This window comes from Nasonia vitripennis, chromosome 2 (genome assembly GCF_009193385.2).
Source record: "Nasonia vitripennis strain AsymCx chromosome 2, Nvit_psr_1.1, whole genome shotgun sequence".
Taxonomy (NCBI): domain Eukaryota; kingdom Metazoa; phylum Arthropoda; class Insecta; order Hymenoptera; family Pteromalidae; genus Nasonia; species Nasonia vitripennis.
In genome coordinates, this window is record NC_045758.1 from 10,617,623 (window position 1) to 10,632,423 (window position 14,801).

General features: G+C 44.1%; 3 protein-coding genes across 4 annotated transcripts in view; 2 read left to right on the forward strand and 1 right to left on the reverse strand.

Annotated features, from left to right (window-relative positions):
- Positions 1–21: 21 nt before the first annotated feature.
- Positions 22–2,344, forward strand: Or182 (odorant receptor 182). The gene is made up of 9 exons (NM_001190633.1): positions 22–165; positions 255–377; positions 612–729; positions 809–1,067; positions 1,162–1,287; positions 1,374–1,464; positions 1,808–1,944; positions 2,036–2,171; positions 2,243–2,344. The coding sequence occupies exons 1-9, from the start codon at positions 22–24 to the stop codon at positions 2,342–2,344; spliced, it is 1,236 nt and encodes a 411-aa protein (NP_001177562.1).
- Positions 2,345–2,937: 593 nt separating this feature from the next.
- On the forward strand, positions 2,938–7,417 carry LOC100123737. The gene is made up of 5 exons (XM_031923818.1): positions 2,938–3,293; positions 4,439–4,884; positions 4,930–5,385; positions 5,458–5,892; positions 6,973–7,417. The coding sequence occupies exons 1-5, from the start codon at positions 3,147–3,149 to the stop codon at positions 7,415–7,417; spliced, it is 1,929 nt and encodes a 642-aa protein (XP_031779678.1). The 5' UTR covers positions 2,938–3,146.
- Positions 7,418–7,506: 89 nt separating this feature from the next.
- LOC100123734 (cadherin-23) overlaps positions 7,507–14,801 on the reverse strand; it is a 54,230-nt gene continuing 46,935 nt past the window's right edge. For both annotated transcript variants that reach the window (XM_031923598.1, XM_001607385.4), the window contains exons 3-13: positions 14,319–14,590; positions 13,990–14,154; positions 13,150–13,588; positions 12,828–13,063; positions 12,020–12,544; positions 11,372–11,939; positions 10,734–11,290; positions 10,357–10,665; positions 9,989–10,283; positions 8,264–9,908; positions 7,507–8,111 (exon numbers count right to left, since the gene is read on the reverse strand). In XM_031923598.1, the coding sequence (XP_031779458.1) occupies positions 7,901–8,111; positions 8,264–9,908; positions 9,989–10,283; positions 10,357–10,665; positions 10,734–11,290; positions 11,372–11,939; positions 12,020–12,544; positions 12,828–13,063; positions 13,150–13,588; positions 13,990–14,154; positions 14,319–14,590 (5,222 nt within the window). In that variant the 3' untranslated portion in view covers positions 7,507–7,900. The remainder of the gene's footprint in view (positions 8,112–8,263; positions 9,909–9,988; positions 10,284–10,356; positions 10,666–10,733; positions 11,291–11,371; positions 11,940–12,019; positions 12,545–12,827; positions 13,064–13,149; positions 13,589–13,989; positions 14,155–14,318; positions 14,591–14,801) is intronic.

Consider the following 14,801-nt stretch of genomic DNA (forward strand, 5'->3'; position numbering starts at 1 on the left):
ATGTACTATCATTCGGTCAAAATGGATTTATTCGATAGCCAATATTTTAAAATAAACAAACGCGTTTTGATGATTTGCGGATTATGGCCTTATCAATCAATATTAGGAAGAAGAATCGCATTTGCAATGTTAGCAAACAGCATATTTTTGTTCGTTTTCACACTTGTAAATATAAGATTACTACACTCTTAAATTCTACTCTTTCAAATTTCACGTTCATTTATAGTTTCTTCGTTCATTCTTACTTTTGAAAGATAGCTGGCGTTATATCACAATCGCAATTGGATATCATAAATACTGAAGACACTATTATTATAACATTTTTCTGTTTACTCGGTCTTCTCAAGTGCACGATGTTTTATAATCAACAAAATAAGGTAAATTAAACTATATTCTTATTATTTTTTAATCTACTAGCTAAACCCAATGCGCGCTTCGCGCGCTCAATTATCTTGAGGTTAAAAGTTCAAAATCGCAACTACATTCAGACCGGATATTCTTTTTTCAACCAATCAAATCGCTTTATTAAAGGCCTCACAACATCCGGTCATCTATTTTTTAAGAGAGGATAACGGCAAGCACTTTATCCCATATACTTTTTTGAATTCTAGATAAAAAACTTATATGAATGCATAGCAACTGATTGGAACAAATTAACTGACAGCTCAGAACATAACATACTACGATCATTTTTATTGGATGGTAGAAAGATCAACTTTATTACCATGGGTCATTTTAAAATTATTTAAACTATGCTTCAGGATACGCTGTATGCTATTTTTTTATTGACGAATTTTACTATTTTTAGTGTTTTGTTCTTCTGCTTTCATGATATATTCTTGCATCGATTTTCTTCTGCGAATATTTAACAAGGAATCAGAATATCAGCGACAGCACAGCTTTCCTTACTATTTCAAACCTATGGTGATTTATGAAAAATTGTACGATTGGCAAGTTGCCTTGCATGTAACTGTTATCGTAATATACTCTGGTTTAGCGTATTTATCAGCTATTGTTACGTATATATCCAGCGTTAAACACGTTTGTGCTCTATACGAAATCGCCAGGTAACTCATTTTTATTTAATCCGAAAAAATTTCCTGTAATGTGGGGAAGTTTTTTCGAGGATTTTTCAAATACTATGTTATCACTTTGTTCTAGACACCGGTTACAGAATGCAATAATTGCATGTGATAAAATCAATCATCCGCTACAAAAATGTATAGAGGACATATCGCTTATTCCTAAATTGATCAAAGTCATCGAAATGCATGAACAAGCTGTCAGGTTAAAAATATACATAGAAAATTTTATATTTTCATGCGAATCCGTTAAATTAATGTTGAGCATATTGATATTTTTTTATTCAACAGAGGTATACGGATAATTAAAAAAGTTTTCGGTGCTGATTTCTTCGTTTTGACAGTTTTCTGTATAAGTGCTCTTACAATTGGCACGTTTGAAGTAAATAAGTAATCAATAAAACTATGACTATTAAACGCATAATGAGAAAATTTTGCGGTAAAAATGATTGCATAGTTGTGGCAATCGACATTATTACTTTAATCAGGACATAATTTTCAAATATAATAATTGTATCCAGTACACAAATTTAACAAACACAATTTCAAACAATTCAAGTAAATTTTTTAATAATAAAAGTAATAGAAAATATTGCCATACATTTGTGATATCATTTCTTATAAAGTATTCTCAGCGTGTTTTATCGCGTGCATTTGAACTCAGGTCAATAATAATTAATTTTTTTAAATATAATTTTAAGTAAATAAGATCTTTTATTTTCTAGTTAAATTTTTGCAGAGCAGATATTCATTCTTTTATACGAGTCTTACTATTAATGCCGATTATTATGATCTATTTATTTTATGTGAATTATTCTGGAGAGCAAGTTATACAAGCGTGCGACGATATGTATACAACAGCGTAAGTATATTCGAACTAAAAATGGATAAAATTTTTCAATGGTTTTATTATAATAAAAATTAATCTCAAGAATTATTATTATGTTTATTAGATATAATATCGATTGGTATAAAACATCTTCAAAGACACGAATTTTCGTACTCATGATCATGCGGCGCACTTTAAAATCCGAATATTTAACAGCAGGAACCATGATAATGATTTTATCAATAAAAAACTTTGCGACGGTAAATATATTAAATATGTATGTCATAATTGATTATTAAAAAAAACCTTTATTTTTACACATATTCTTAAGATTATAAAGACTGCTTGGTCGTTCGGAACGCTACTACTGACTACCCAAAAGCACAGAAAAAATGAAGATGCGAACTTCGTTGCAGAGAATACTCTGATATGATGAAAAATATTCTTAATTTAATATGTAACAATTACTATGAGTTATTATAATATTATAACTGCGCTGATGTGTACGTAAAAATAAATGTTTTTTTGAAAACATTTATTGCATTAATATATTTATTATATAATTTCATTTTTTAAGGATAGCATAATGTAAGCGTACTTTTTATTGATTGATATACCTATTTTATAAATAAAATTGATAAAAAATATTATAAAATTGTAATTTGAGTAGAAAATTGAAAAACATGATTCACAACACAGAGCACAAGTAGAAATAAATCTATGTACCAATTCTGTTTAGTAATTGTCGCAACGTTAATTAAATGGAGACCCATATCCCGTGCAGTATTTCAGGCTCGCTGTAATTTCAAAGTGAGAAGCACATCATGAATTCTGCTACATATGCTCGGCAGTAAGTAGTCCAGAACTCTCAGGCTTCTCCTTCCATTTCGATCCTCACCCATCTCCGACAAAGAAAATCTTTTACCTTCTAGCATCTTCACAATTGTGGGATTGTTAGTGAAAACTCCCAGCGAGAAATGTAACTCCTTAGTCTCAGACGATGCATCGAAAAGGCATCATCGCAGCAAAAATGTGCTGAAGTGATATCGAGTTCTTGGCAGATGATAATTAGTGACTGAATTTCGATTCGTAGATTCTTTTCTTGTATGATGTGAATATTGTGCAGTGCCAATGGTAAGAATAAGTAAACTAGTTTGCATGAATTAGATTTGTTGTAAAAGAAAGGATTTGTGTAAAATTTCAAGGACGGAGATCGACAGGAAGCCCCGAAAGATATGTTCAATACTGGTCGAAGATCTCATATCAGTACATCGGAGCTAGGACTTTACTCTGATCACAGCGATCTCTACAACACAAATACCTACGGTGCTACGGTTCGGAAACTTGCTATTGTAATTATGATTGTTGTTTCGGTTATATTGGTGAGTTGAATAAATTACTTGAATAAACAATTATTTCAATTTACACACATTTTTTCAATTTCTTTACTCTTTGAATCTTATCTCGAGTGAATGTTTGTTTAAGATCAATACAAGTGTGCACATACAAATTAGCTTGCACGAAAATTGAATCACACTAATAACATCTCATAAAACTCGGTAGACAGAACTAGAAAAACCTTCGCTTTTCTAACAAGCGTTTTACAAAATTTTCTACAACACATGTGTACACCAGAGTAAAGGAGCCTCATACGTGTTAAAAAGCGGACACTTTTCACTAAACTCAGTGCAGCACAGCCAACGCCTCGCTTCGCTCGCATGCATGGCGGGCCAAGCGGCAAGCAGGCGGTGCGGTCTCGACTCTTCCCTTCCATCGTGATTTCTTAAACACGCTCTTCACGTACATAGGGCGTCGTTGCATATCTACTCCGCTTTTACTCTTTGATATACATAGAAAGGAGAGCCCCGTCCACGCTGCTCGGGGTTAACAACTGTTTAATTTATACCTCCGGCTATTCGAATCGCCTTTTTACGGCGCATCTTTAAAAATCATCTTGCGTGTGTGATTAAAATGTGCATTGACCGCGAACTCAAGCGGTTGTATGCCTAATGCCAACGAGCAAATACCTTGTAACGTGTAGGTTGTCTGTGGAGAGAGGCTGCTGAGTCGATCGTAAAGTAGTAGTGGAGATGTGGTACGAAAGATGAAAGTTTTTTTTTATTTTCTCTCAATCTCTCAAATAAAATGTAGACGTTGATCGAATGCAACTGTATCGTGATTAAAAATCCGATTTTTTATTTTCAAAAAATTTGCAACCAAATTTACAACGTTCGAGCCAATTAGATACATTCGTAAAATAGCGAGAACTCTGCTCTGAAATGCAATCTTCATCGTGGGAATAGATCCACATTGAACGCTGAAAACGAAAGTTCTTCCCGTTACTTGTCTACAAAGGCTAATTGCCGAATGTTATGTAGGCGTAGGAATATATACACACACCACACGACGTTATCTAACCAATTAACATGATTACCAACGCCTACACACTTCATTAGCCATAAAAGTCGCTCACTTCTTTTCGAGACGCAACTTCTTTCTCAGCAAACATTAAAAATAATCGTTTCAGATCGGTATATTCTTGTACGACTTTGCCTCGAGTGCGTCCATCAGCAGCAAAGTCAGCCAGGAGACCAAGCACATCTACATCCTACAGAACAATTTGAAAAAGCAGCAGCTGCAGAACGCCGCTAACAGAAGATCGAGCGTCACTGTCACACCTACGATTTATGTTGTAAACAATAGTCAGACGACGATACCGATTTTAGAGGACAGATCGGACGACGATCGAGTCACCGAGTACAAGGATGAGGAGAAGGTCGAGGGCAAAGAAACGAGCGCCGAGATGCGAACTCAGAGGATGGCTGTGATCGAGGAGCCGGAATCGAGGACTCAAAATCTGAAGAATTTCAAGTTGAGGAACAGCATGCTAAACAGACGGCAGCAAGAAGAGGAGGAGCCAACGCGCCAAGAGAAGCATATGATGGACAATCACGCGATGATTTATCGAATGGGGTAAGAATCGTTTATATAGTAAAATCGATCGATAATTTTCGTACGGATTAAAATATTTGCGTTGTACAGCAGCAGACTCAAGTTTCCCGAACCGGACGACTCCTCCGAAGAGACACCGAGCAACGTCGATGACAATCAGCGCGCAACTCCGTTTCGCTTCGAGCTGAAAGGTCCGCATCCGTCGTCCTTCAAGCGACCGAAGTATCCGCAACTATCGCAGTATCGGTATCCTCACGCTTCTCGGAACATCCAAGATATCATCAAGTATCTGACCAATGACCCAGAAACGCTGAACCGCGGCATCAAGTTCACGGGATTCTACGTGAATCCCAAGAAATACGACACCTCGCACATGGACATCGGCGAGGTAGCATTGAACAGCGACAGATCAGAAGAGCAGGAGAGCGCGCCGTACGCCATCGCGCTAAACGGCGATCCACTCTACCAATACAAGCCGAAGCATCCGACCGATGTCAATCTTCTGGCTACGTCGAATTTTAGGTACGACTGCTCCCGTAATCATCAATGTTTTCACCACACCTGCGATTTCATTGATTAAATCGTCGTCCACAGGTTTTCACCCATGGGAATGCAGAGGTACAATCCGTACTACGACGGCTACTATCAGCGGCCGAATTCAAATAAACACTCGGTGTATCAAGAGAGCCAGTACGACAGCAGCGGCTCTTACAATACGAACTTTGGCAAGAAGCGTAAGCCGAAGCCCTTCAGCGTCATGCTGGACATATACCCGATCACCGATACGGCGGAGCAGACGAAGAAATCGTCGCGACTGAAGCCGCCGACCGTGATCGACGATAACGATATGAGGAGATTGCCCGTTTCGCCGTATTACTCGAGGTATCCGAAAATATACGGGATGCACACTCAACCACCGAGTGGTCCGATGATGATCCAAGGCCACCATCAGGCACCCGACGATGAGGAGAAGCATCAGATGATACTCCACTTGAATCTTTATCCGAAGAGAAAGAGCAAACTGACCAGGTAATGTAAATTTTTAGACATCAATGCCGAAACCGCATCATAGCAGGTCTATTAGAACCGCTGAGCATGCTATAACTGCCTGCGTCTATACCGTGTAAAATTCTCCTTAGATGTAGAATCTGATAATGCGCTAGTCGCTCTATCACCTTTTCGAGTCTTCGTCTTCGCGACGATCATTGAACATCTCTCGAACGCGGGTTCATGCCGCGGATTCACTTTCACTCATGCTGTAGACTCAAAGTCGAGTCGAGCAAAAACGTCGCATGTACATACAACGCGGCGCCCGCAGATACATACATATACATACAGTGCTTTGCGAGGAGAGAAAAAACACCGAGGCCGCGAACTTTGGTCATCTCTTCTTCTCGCGTACCTTCACCGGTGCAGCGCACGCGCGCGAGCACGACATCGTGTAAGTTCAAGTTGCACACGAGTAGTGTGTATTATGCATATACTTAAGAGAGAGCTCATTCGGAAAATCAATCGGCCTTTCGAAACTCCGAGTGTGAAAACCGCGGGAGAATTTGTTTCTCGATACCTATACGGCGTGGTCAACTTAATTTGTCATGATCAGCTTCTTTAGATAATATCCGCGCTGCACAATTATCGATTGGCACTTCGTGGTGTAACTTTTTTTTCAAAATCGAAGCACACCTATACGTAACCTCCGGTAGCATATATTCCCGAGTCTATCATGCTGATGTCAGTAGAGTCTCCACACGGAGGAGGAAAAATTGTCTTGGCGAGATCGAGAGAGAAAAGAAGCGCGTCAGTGTTGCGTCTACAGTGAGTATGCGTGCTATACAGCACATGTAATAATAAATGAGGGAATGCCGCGCGTGTCGAATGATTCGCCTCCGGCTAAAGAATCTCCAAAAAGAGACGACGCGCTCACCTGCGCGTCGGCAGCAGTAAAGTTGCGTTCGAGAGAGAACGAACTGACTCATAAATCAGCAGGCTTTTAACAAAGCAACCAGTCATGTTTGCCATATAAACTATAGTCGCGCGAATATTTTTATCGCGCGTATGTGAGTTCACCGCGATATTTCGTTTATAAAAACTCTCGGATGCCTTTTTCAGAAACGACGTTATAGATCGATCGGAGCAGACGATGCCGGATAGGGAAAAGGATCAGATGATGGACAGGTTGATCTTCCCTCTCGAAGCCATCACCAAGCACCTGACGGCTCACGCAGCCGTGGAGGAGGCCAGACTAGACGAGGATAAAGATCTCGAGGACTCGGCGAAAGTTCGATACGAGGAGGCGCCGCTCGCGAAGGAAGAGATGATGTTTAGCAAGTTTGTGGACGACGCGCAGACTGAGAAATTGGTTGGCACTACTACGCGCGCCAGTGGCGATTGTAACGAAGATTGCGAAATCGCTACGACGACCACCACTACTACAGAAGCTACGACTACTACCGAGCGAACTACGACCGCGTTGATTGAGAGCTCCAGCTTCAAAGACATCGATACCGTCGAGGGATTCCAACAATTCGCCGATAGCCTCATCGCAACGGACTGAAGAGTGGTAGGGTAACGTTGTTTTAGTTATAGAAGCATTAGTTTGAATGGCATCGTACTTGTTTTTCTAAGAAAAATAAAGACTGCGCGTAATAATAAAACTTTTGTATTTCACAAATAAAAAATAATAATAATATAGTACATTCCTTCGTACTTTTGATTTATCCTTTTATACACGTGACTGACGCATCATCCTCGTCGAACTACTACAATACAGTTAGTCGGAAGACGTCTAATACGATCCAACGGCACTACGATCGATATAATCGTCCTCGTAAAATTAGTTATTTATACATGTAATAAATATACACCTCTTATTCCACAATCTTCACCGTGTAAACTCCTAGTAACTTTTTTCCACACTAGCACCATGCTTATTCGCCAGTGAACAGTCTGTATCGAGGCGCGAATCGGCGCGTACTCTCATCTGCTTCCCGAGTTGGCACTTTAGCGTTCGTTGTCATCGCTCGCGAAGAACTCGCTCCTACGATCTCGATAGCGTGCTGGGATGGTAGAGGGTCGTGTTGCCCCACTCGTAGGGGCCCTCGTGATGAGGCGGTCCGATCGAGACCATGGTACCCGGTCCCAGCGTCGTGTGAGATCCCGAGCTGATCATCCCCGGCCCCGAGGACACGTAGCTCAGCGTCGGCCGCGGCTGATCGCGCAGCCGCGCGTGCCTCGCCTGCTTTTTGTACCTGCAACCGGAGAAAATCATGAATTATTCAGCCATCCTCAAAACGGCTTATATCATACATTTGCACGGATGACAAAGGCGTCGTCGCATTACGTATGCCGAAGCGCCCGAGGCTGTATGACAGGCGCAAAATAAACTTTCTAATAAACTCACTTCGAGTGCATGCAGCAAATGGTACAGCTGGCGGCTATGGCGGCAACGCCGACGAGAGTTGCGATCGCCAGGACCCACATCTGCGTGACGGAGGCGTCGGCTCTGGCGACGGTCGCCGCGCAGTTCTGCACCTTCTCCACGTGGAAGTCCTTGTAGACCCTCTTGAGCTCGTCGTTCTTCGGATCGGTAAGCAGGGCCTTCATCTCGTGAAGACTGTAGGACTCCCGACCGACCATCTGGAAGCAGGAGCTCGTCGAGGAGAAATCCAGGGAGTTGTCCTCCTTCGCGTAAAACTGCGTGTCGTAAACGTTGACGGAGACGGGAAGAAGGAGAGCCTGTTGCACGGCTCGTTCAAAGTTTTCCAGTTTCTTTCGCACCTCCGTGGGAGGTTTGGAGAACACGAACTTGAGCATGTCGCGATCGCGCAGCAGGAATATTCGAAGTGTGACATTGGTCTCGCGGCCGGGGACGAGAGAATTGTTGGCCGAGATGGGAACCTCCATGTAGCCATCGGAGTAACTGGTTAGCGAGCCCGACGTTCTGATCTCGCCTGTCTTGGGGTTCAGAGCGATCGGCGGCGGTATCGAGCGCTTTGACATCGAGTGATCGACCAGGGAAACGAAGGACACTTCACCCATGTTGTAGTTTATGGGCAGAGCATCGGAGTCGACGTCCTGAGCTTCCAGAGTTATTAGACTAGTGTCGATGGGGACGTTCAGTCTGACACCTATCGTGAAGTTTTCCTTCTTGAACCTCAGTCGGTTATCGTCGATGTCCACGATCCTGATCAGTACCTGTCGTTCCGTAGGGTCTTGCCTGTTGTACGGCTTAGGTACAGTGTCCGAGTAACCCGTAGAGTACTTGAAGCATTTGATCGTCAACAGATGCTTCTCTGCCTCCTCCCTGTCTAATCTCTTGGTGGACTTGATGACGGCGCTGTTGTTGCTCAGTCGCTCGACGGCAAAAAGACCAGCTTCGTTGCCGTAGGTAATAGCGTAATCGATCATGCCGTTCTCTCCGATATCCTCGTCGATCGCCTGCAGTGTACCGATCTTCGTACCGACCGGTACCTCTTCCTTCACATTGAACTCGAGTGGCGGGCTGTAGTAGCTACGCTTGAAGTGTGGCTTGTGATCGTCGATATCTAGGACCTTGACCTGCAGAATCCTCGTAGCCTGCTGCGGTGGTTCGCCAAGATCTTGTGCTACCAGGATCAGGGTGTAGCTATCCGTGGTCTCACGATCGAGAAGGTTCTTGGTGGTGATGAGGCCAGTCTCTTGATTGATCATGAAGGCGCTGGCGTCGTAGCCAAAGTTGCCATCTTCCAGAAACTTGAAGGTGATTTTACCGTTAGGGAGGTTCGGGTCGTCCGGATCAGAGGCGACGACCTGGAAAACGGGACTGCCGATCGTCGAGTTCTCAGAGATTTGTGCTACCTCATCGAGAGTAGGTCTGATGAAAAGAGGCACTCCGTCATTGCTGACTACGTCTCCGATGTAGAGGGTCAGCTTGATATCAGAGTATAGAACTGGATCGCCGGAGTCTTGTGCGCGGATGCGCATGTAGTATGGCTCCGTTCGACCTTTACCGGTCAGCTCGCGATTCGACATTATCTCTCCCGTAGTTTGGTTGATCTTGAACAAGCCTGAAGTGAAAGATGAAGTACATTAATGATTATAACAGTAAGTAAATAAGAATTCTCGAAAGATGCGATTTCAATCCTACCGCTTGCTTCGCCCTCATCGATGATATCAAAGATAATGACACCACCGGGACCTTCGTCGGGATCGCTGGCAGTAATATTTACAACGCTGATACCGGTCGGCGCGTTCTCCGGGATGACAGCGGTGTAGGAATCTTGCGGAAACATCGGAGCGTTATCATTCACGTCGAGAACATCGACAGTCACCAATGCTCTTGCCGTCCTCTGCTCAGCTCCTCCTTCGGGCATGTCGGATGCGATTGCGTACATTCGCAAAACCGATTGCCTTTCTCTGTCCAGAGTTGTATTTGGTGCGATCTGTACAAAAGAATTAATTCGTGGTTTTAATCACATTTTTAACCACAACACTTCACATTCTAAATGTACTTACGCGAATGTTTCCGTTGATAGGTTCGATTTCAAACAAGTTGGCATTTTCTCCGGTGATGGAGTACCTGACCACTCCGTACCCTCGCTTTATTTCTAATTCCGAATTCGCGCTATCCACGTCTGTTGCTTTAACCGTTAGTATCACTTTCGAAGGCTTATCGGATTCTAATACTGCAATTTTGTAGTCTTTCTGGGTGAACACTGGACTGTTATCGTTGATGTCTTGAACGCTCACTATCACGTTAGCTTCTGACATTCTTCGAGTGATCTCGTAATCCCTCGTGAGAGCCCTGACTTTGAATCGAATTAACTGAAAACGACTTTTGTTTATTACACGACCTTCAAACACGATTTTATTAAATAAATATAATTACAAACCTTCTCATCTAAGGACTCATAGTCCAGCCTCTTGCTGAGAACGACATTACCGCTTTGCACACCAACATTGACGTATCCCTCGTCGTCGTCGTCCCTTACTAGCTCGAACCTCTGTATAGCATAACCAGTCTGCGGCTCTTTCGCTGTCAACATCAGCAAGGTGGTGCCGAGAGGTTGTTCCTCGGGCACCGTTACCTTGATCGTCGGATTGTTAGCTGACCAGCCAGCATTGGTGAACGTCGGATTGTCATCGCTGTAGGCTTGCACGTACACTGTCACCTCGGCTCGTGCGACTTGTTTCTCTTTATCGGCGACAGCGTTCTTATCGCGAGCTTCGACAGTGAGAATTATTACTGCAACGGTTTGGTAATCCAAGGCTCGAGTCACGGATATGGCACCAGTCGTCTTGTTTATTCGGAAAGCGGTTTTATAATCGTAAACGTTGTTCTTAAGAGCTACACCAGTCTTGTCGACAGCCGTGATAGGCTCGACGATCGAGTATTCGATGTCCGCGTCGGTGTCCGAGTCCACTGCTGTCGCCTTTAAAACGACTTCACCTAAAAAATATAATCAACGTGTTACTAAATTTTCGTATTGAATTTGGCGGATTGGAAATAGTGGTCGTTTTTAGAATTTACCAATGGAGGCTCTTTCAGAAACGTAGACCATGTAGGTCGAATTCGGGAACACTGGCGGCTTGTTGTTCACATCGATGATCGTCACTGTCACCGTGGTCGTCGCAGTCTCTCTTATCGGCGTACCAGAGTCAATAGCATAAACTATAACCTCGTACTTGTCACCACCAGTTTCCAAATCCAACCTCGCGTCAGGCGAAACCGTGATAACTCCAGAACCACTGTTGATCACAAAGTTATCCTTTGCTCCAGATCTGATCTGGTACTGCAGCAGATTATCCCGACCATCGGGGTCGTTAGCAGTGACTCTTATGACCTCGGTACCAGGTGCCGCGTTCTCCAGAATTCGAGCTCTATAGGCGTGTGGTCCTGGCTGATTCGACTTGAAGTTACCCCGGAAAATCGGTTTCTGGTTCCCTGGGACTCCCACGCGGACGTATATTTTGGCCTCCGCAAACTTGGCTGGTGATCCGTAGTCCGTTGCTCGGATCGTCAACTCGTAAATGCCACGCTCTGTATCGCCCGAGCGAGCTGGACGGGTGATCGTAAGTTCACCAGTATCAGGATGAATCTGAAATTTTCAAATAAATTTCCGTTTGATTATATGCGCAGAGAAATATAAATGAAGCCTGAAGCCAAAAGATCGATTACCTTGAACACGTTATCATTCATGCTATTGTGCTCGCTGATGGAATATGTGATCCTGCCATCGCCCTGCTCGGGTCCATCAGCGTCCGTCGCTCTGACGAACATCTGGGGATCAAAACTCGTCGCTCTCTCTCTCACGATTCTCGAGTACTCTTTCTGCTCGAACACGGGTGCGTTGTCGTTCACGTCCTCCAGCTCGACGAGCACGTTCACCGTCGAGATTTTTCCACCGCCGTCTCTAGCTTCCATCGTCAACGAGTACGATTTTTGAGTCTCGTAATCTAGCGGCCTTGCCACGTAGACACCTCCGCTCTTGGAGTCAGTGCGGAACTTGTCAGCGCCGAAACCGCGAAGAACATAGGTAAGTTCGCCGAAGGCACCGCTGTCTGCGTCGGTTGCTCGAACGTCGCCGAACTTGCGGCCGATCTCCGCGTTCTCCGGAACCGAGAGCTTGTACAGCGCCTGGGAAAATTCGGGGCTGTGGTCGTTAGCGTCAACGAGCTCGATGTGCACCGTGGAATAAGCCACCTGAAAGACAATATGAGTTGCAGGTAATTACTGTGTGTATACTGTGGGCTTTAGACGAGACGTTTTAATTGGCTTTATGCAACTTGACTTGAGGAGTATGCCTTTTTTTCGTGGGTAAGTTAGTTAGCATTGTACTGACGTTAATTGAGTTATGTAAGTGACAGCTCGTGGTTTATGTACGACTCGTTATCATGCGAGAAAGTTGCTATAATTAGAGCATTGTCTACGTGTACAATTCATTTATAAACTAATAATTCAAATCAAAGTTATGCTCCGCACTTACCACTTCGTTGTTAACAGAAGCAGTCACTTCGAACTCTAATTCCCTGTTTCCAGGCATGTCGTAGTCCAAGACACTCTCGTCTTTCGCCCTAATGACGATCGGCACCCGTCCTTGGCCTTCTTCCGGACTAATGACGAACGCTGCACTTATGCCCGGGTAATCTGGCGCATCTCTCAGAGCTAGCTGGTATTTTGCATTTTCGCCGACGTCGTCGTCAGTTACCAGCATATTCAGTCCTGTGAAGAAATTCGTTTCGCAAAATGAATTTAAAATTACAAACCTTAAAGTATAATTTCGACAATAAAATGTTCTTATTTCTTACCAGGCAAAGGAGTATCGGTGCCGATATCCTCGGAGATCTTCAAGTTGAACATCTCTTCGTTGAACTGCGGGACCATGTCGTCCACGTCGGTGACGACGATCGTCACCATCGAGGTAGCCGTGTCAGCGGGTATCTCGTTATTTATCAACTCGGTAGCCCTTACTTCGAAGGTATATATCCCGCCGTTTTGCAAAATACTGGGATCCTCCCTATCCAACGACACATTCGTGGTGATCAGTCGACCCAGGGTCAGATCACCCTGCTGAGACACCTCCAGTCTAAAGTAGCCCATGTCTTCGTTCTCGAGGTTCAGCAATAACGGTCTGGGTTGACCAGTGTCACCATCTCGGGCTCGAACCGTCAGAACAGTCACGTCTGCCTCACTGTTCTCCGGTAGGGCTGCGCTGTAAGGCGCATTGATGAAGCTGGGTGGCTGATCCTAGGGTAAATACGCATAAAGTCGCAACGGTCAATGATATGCCGCTTAAGTTGATAAGAGCATAAATTGGCGTGCAATTTACGTAAGTGTACGAAAAAATGTCGCGTACGCGAAAAGCAGGTTTCGAAACGACATTCTTACCGGGTGAGCATTAGTTGCGGGAAAAGCCATACGCGGTTCTCACGAGAAACCGGCCGGTCTCGCGATTTACAGTAATGCGATTCGAAGCGACTTTTTGTTGCGTGTTTTCGTTTGATAAGGGAAGAAGGTTCAACTTGGTCGCATCGAAAATAAAGGCATTTTTGGTTTGAGTCACGCCGATAATTGAAGAGTACGCGTCGACTGCGAAAAAAATCAAGACAAGAATGCAAGTGCGCAACGATGCGGACGATTATCCTTACCTGAACGTCGAGGACGTCAACCGCTACGGTAGCTTTGGCTTGCAGCCTTTTAAGCGGATCGCTGGCTCCGTCGATCGCCACCAAATTAATCAGGTACGAGTTTCTTCTTTCGTAATCGAGGGCTTCCGTTAAGGTAATTTGCACGTCGTACTTTCCTTCCGCCAACTGTAGAATAGCGGTGACAAAAAAGAAATCAGTCAATTACTGGAACTGGACTCGTATAAATATGCGCTTCGAAGGTCATGGCGTTCATTACCAGTGCACTTGCTCTCCTCGCAGAAACGTTCAATATAATAAACCGAAGCAAAAAACTATAGATTCCTACAAACCTTCTCAGTAGCAACGTCGAATACGCGACAGGAGTCATCGTCCCGACTCGCCGGTACACACTTGACCCTGACGTCAGCATTGGTACCGCCATCCCTGTCCGTGACGGTGATGGTACCGGGTGGTAGCAGGAGTCCTCCAACCCTGGCGCTCTCGGGTACGCGGGCAGCGTACGGACGGCCGTGGTACACGGGTGCGTTGTCGTTTTCGTCGAGGACCGCTATCTCACGGCGCAGCGAGACTGTATTTGGCTCGGAACCCGCTATGCCCTCGTCTGCGACAACAAAGACAGGAAGAGGACGAGTGAGACGTGAGCTAGAGCTTTGATCGAACGGCTTTTTTGTCTTCGAGCGATCGGTTGACAGAATGGGACGAGTCTATTAATGCGCGCGGGTAGTTCGTGCGCGTCAATCGCGATAACAGTATAAACGAAGAAATATTGTAACGGACTTGTGAGAAAAGACTCCAACAAATCGTCCAGTGAT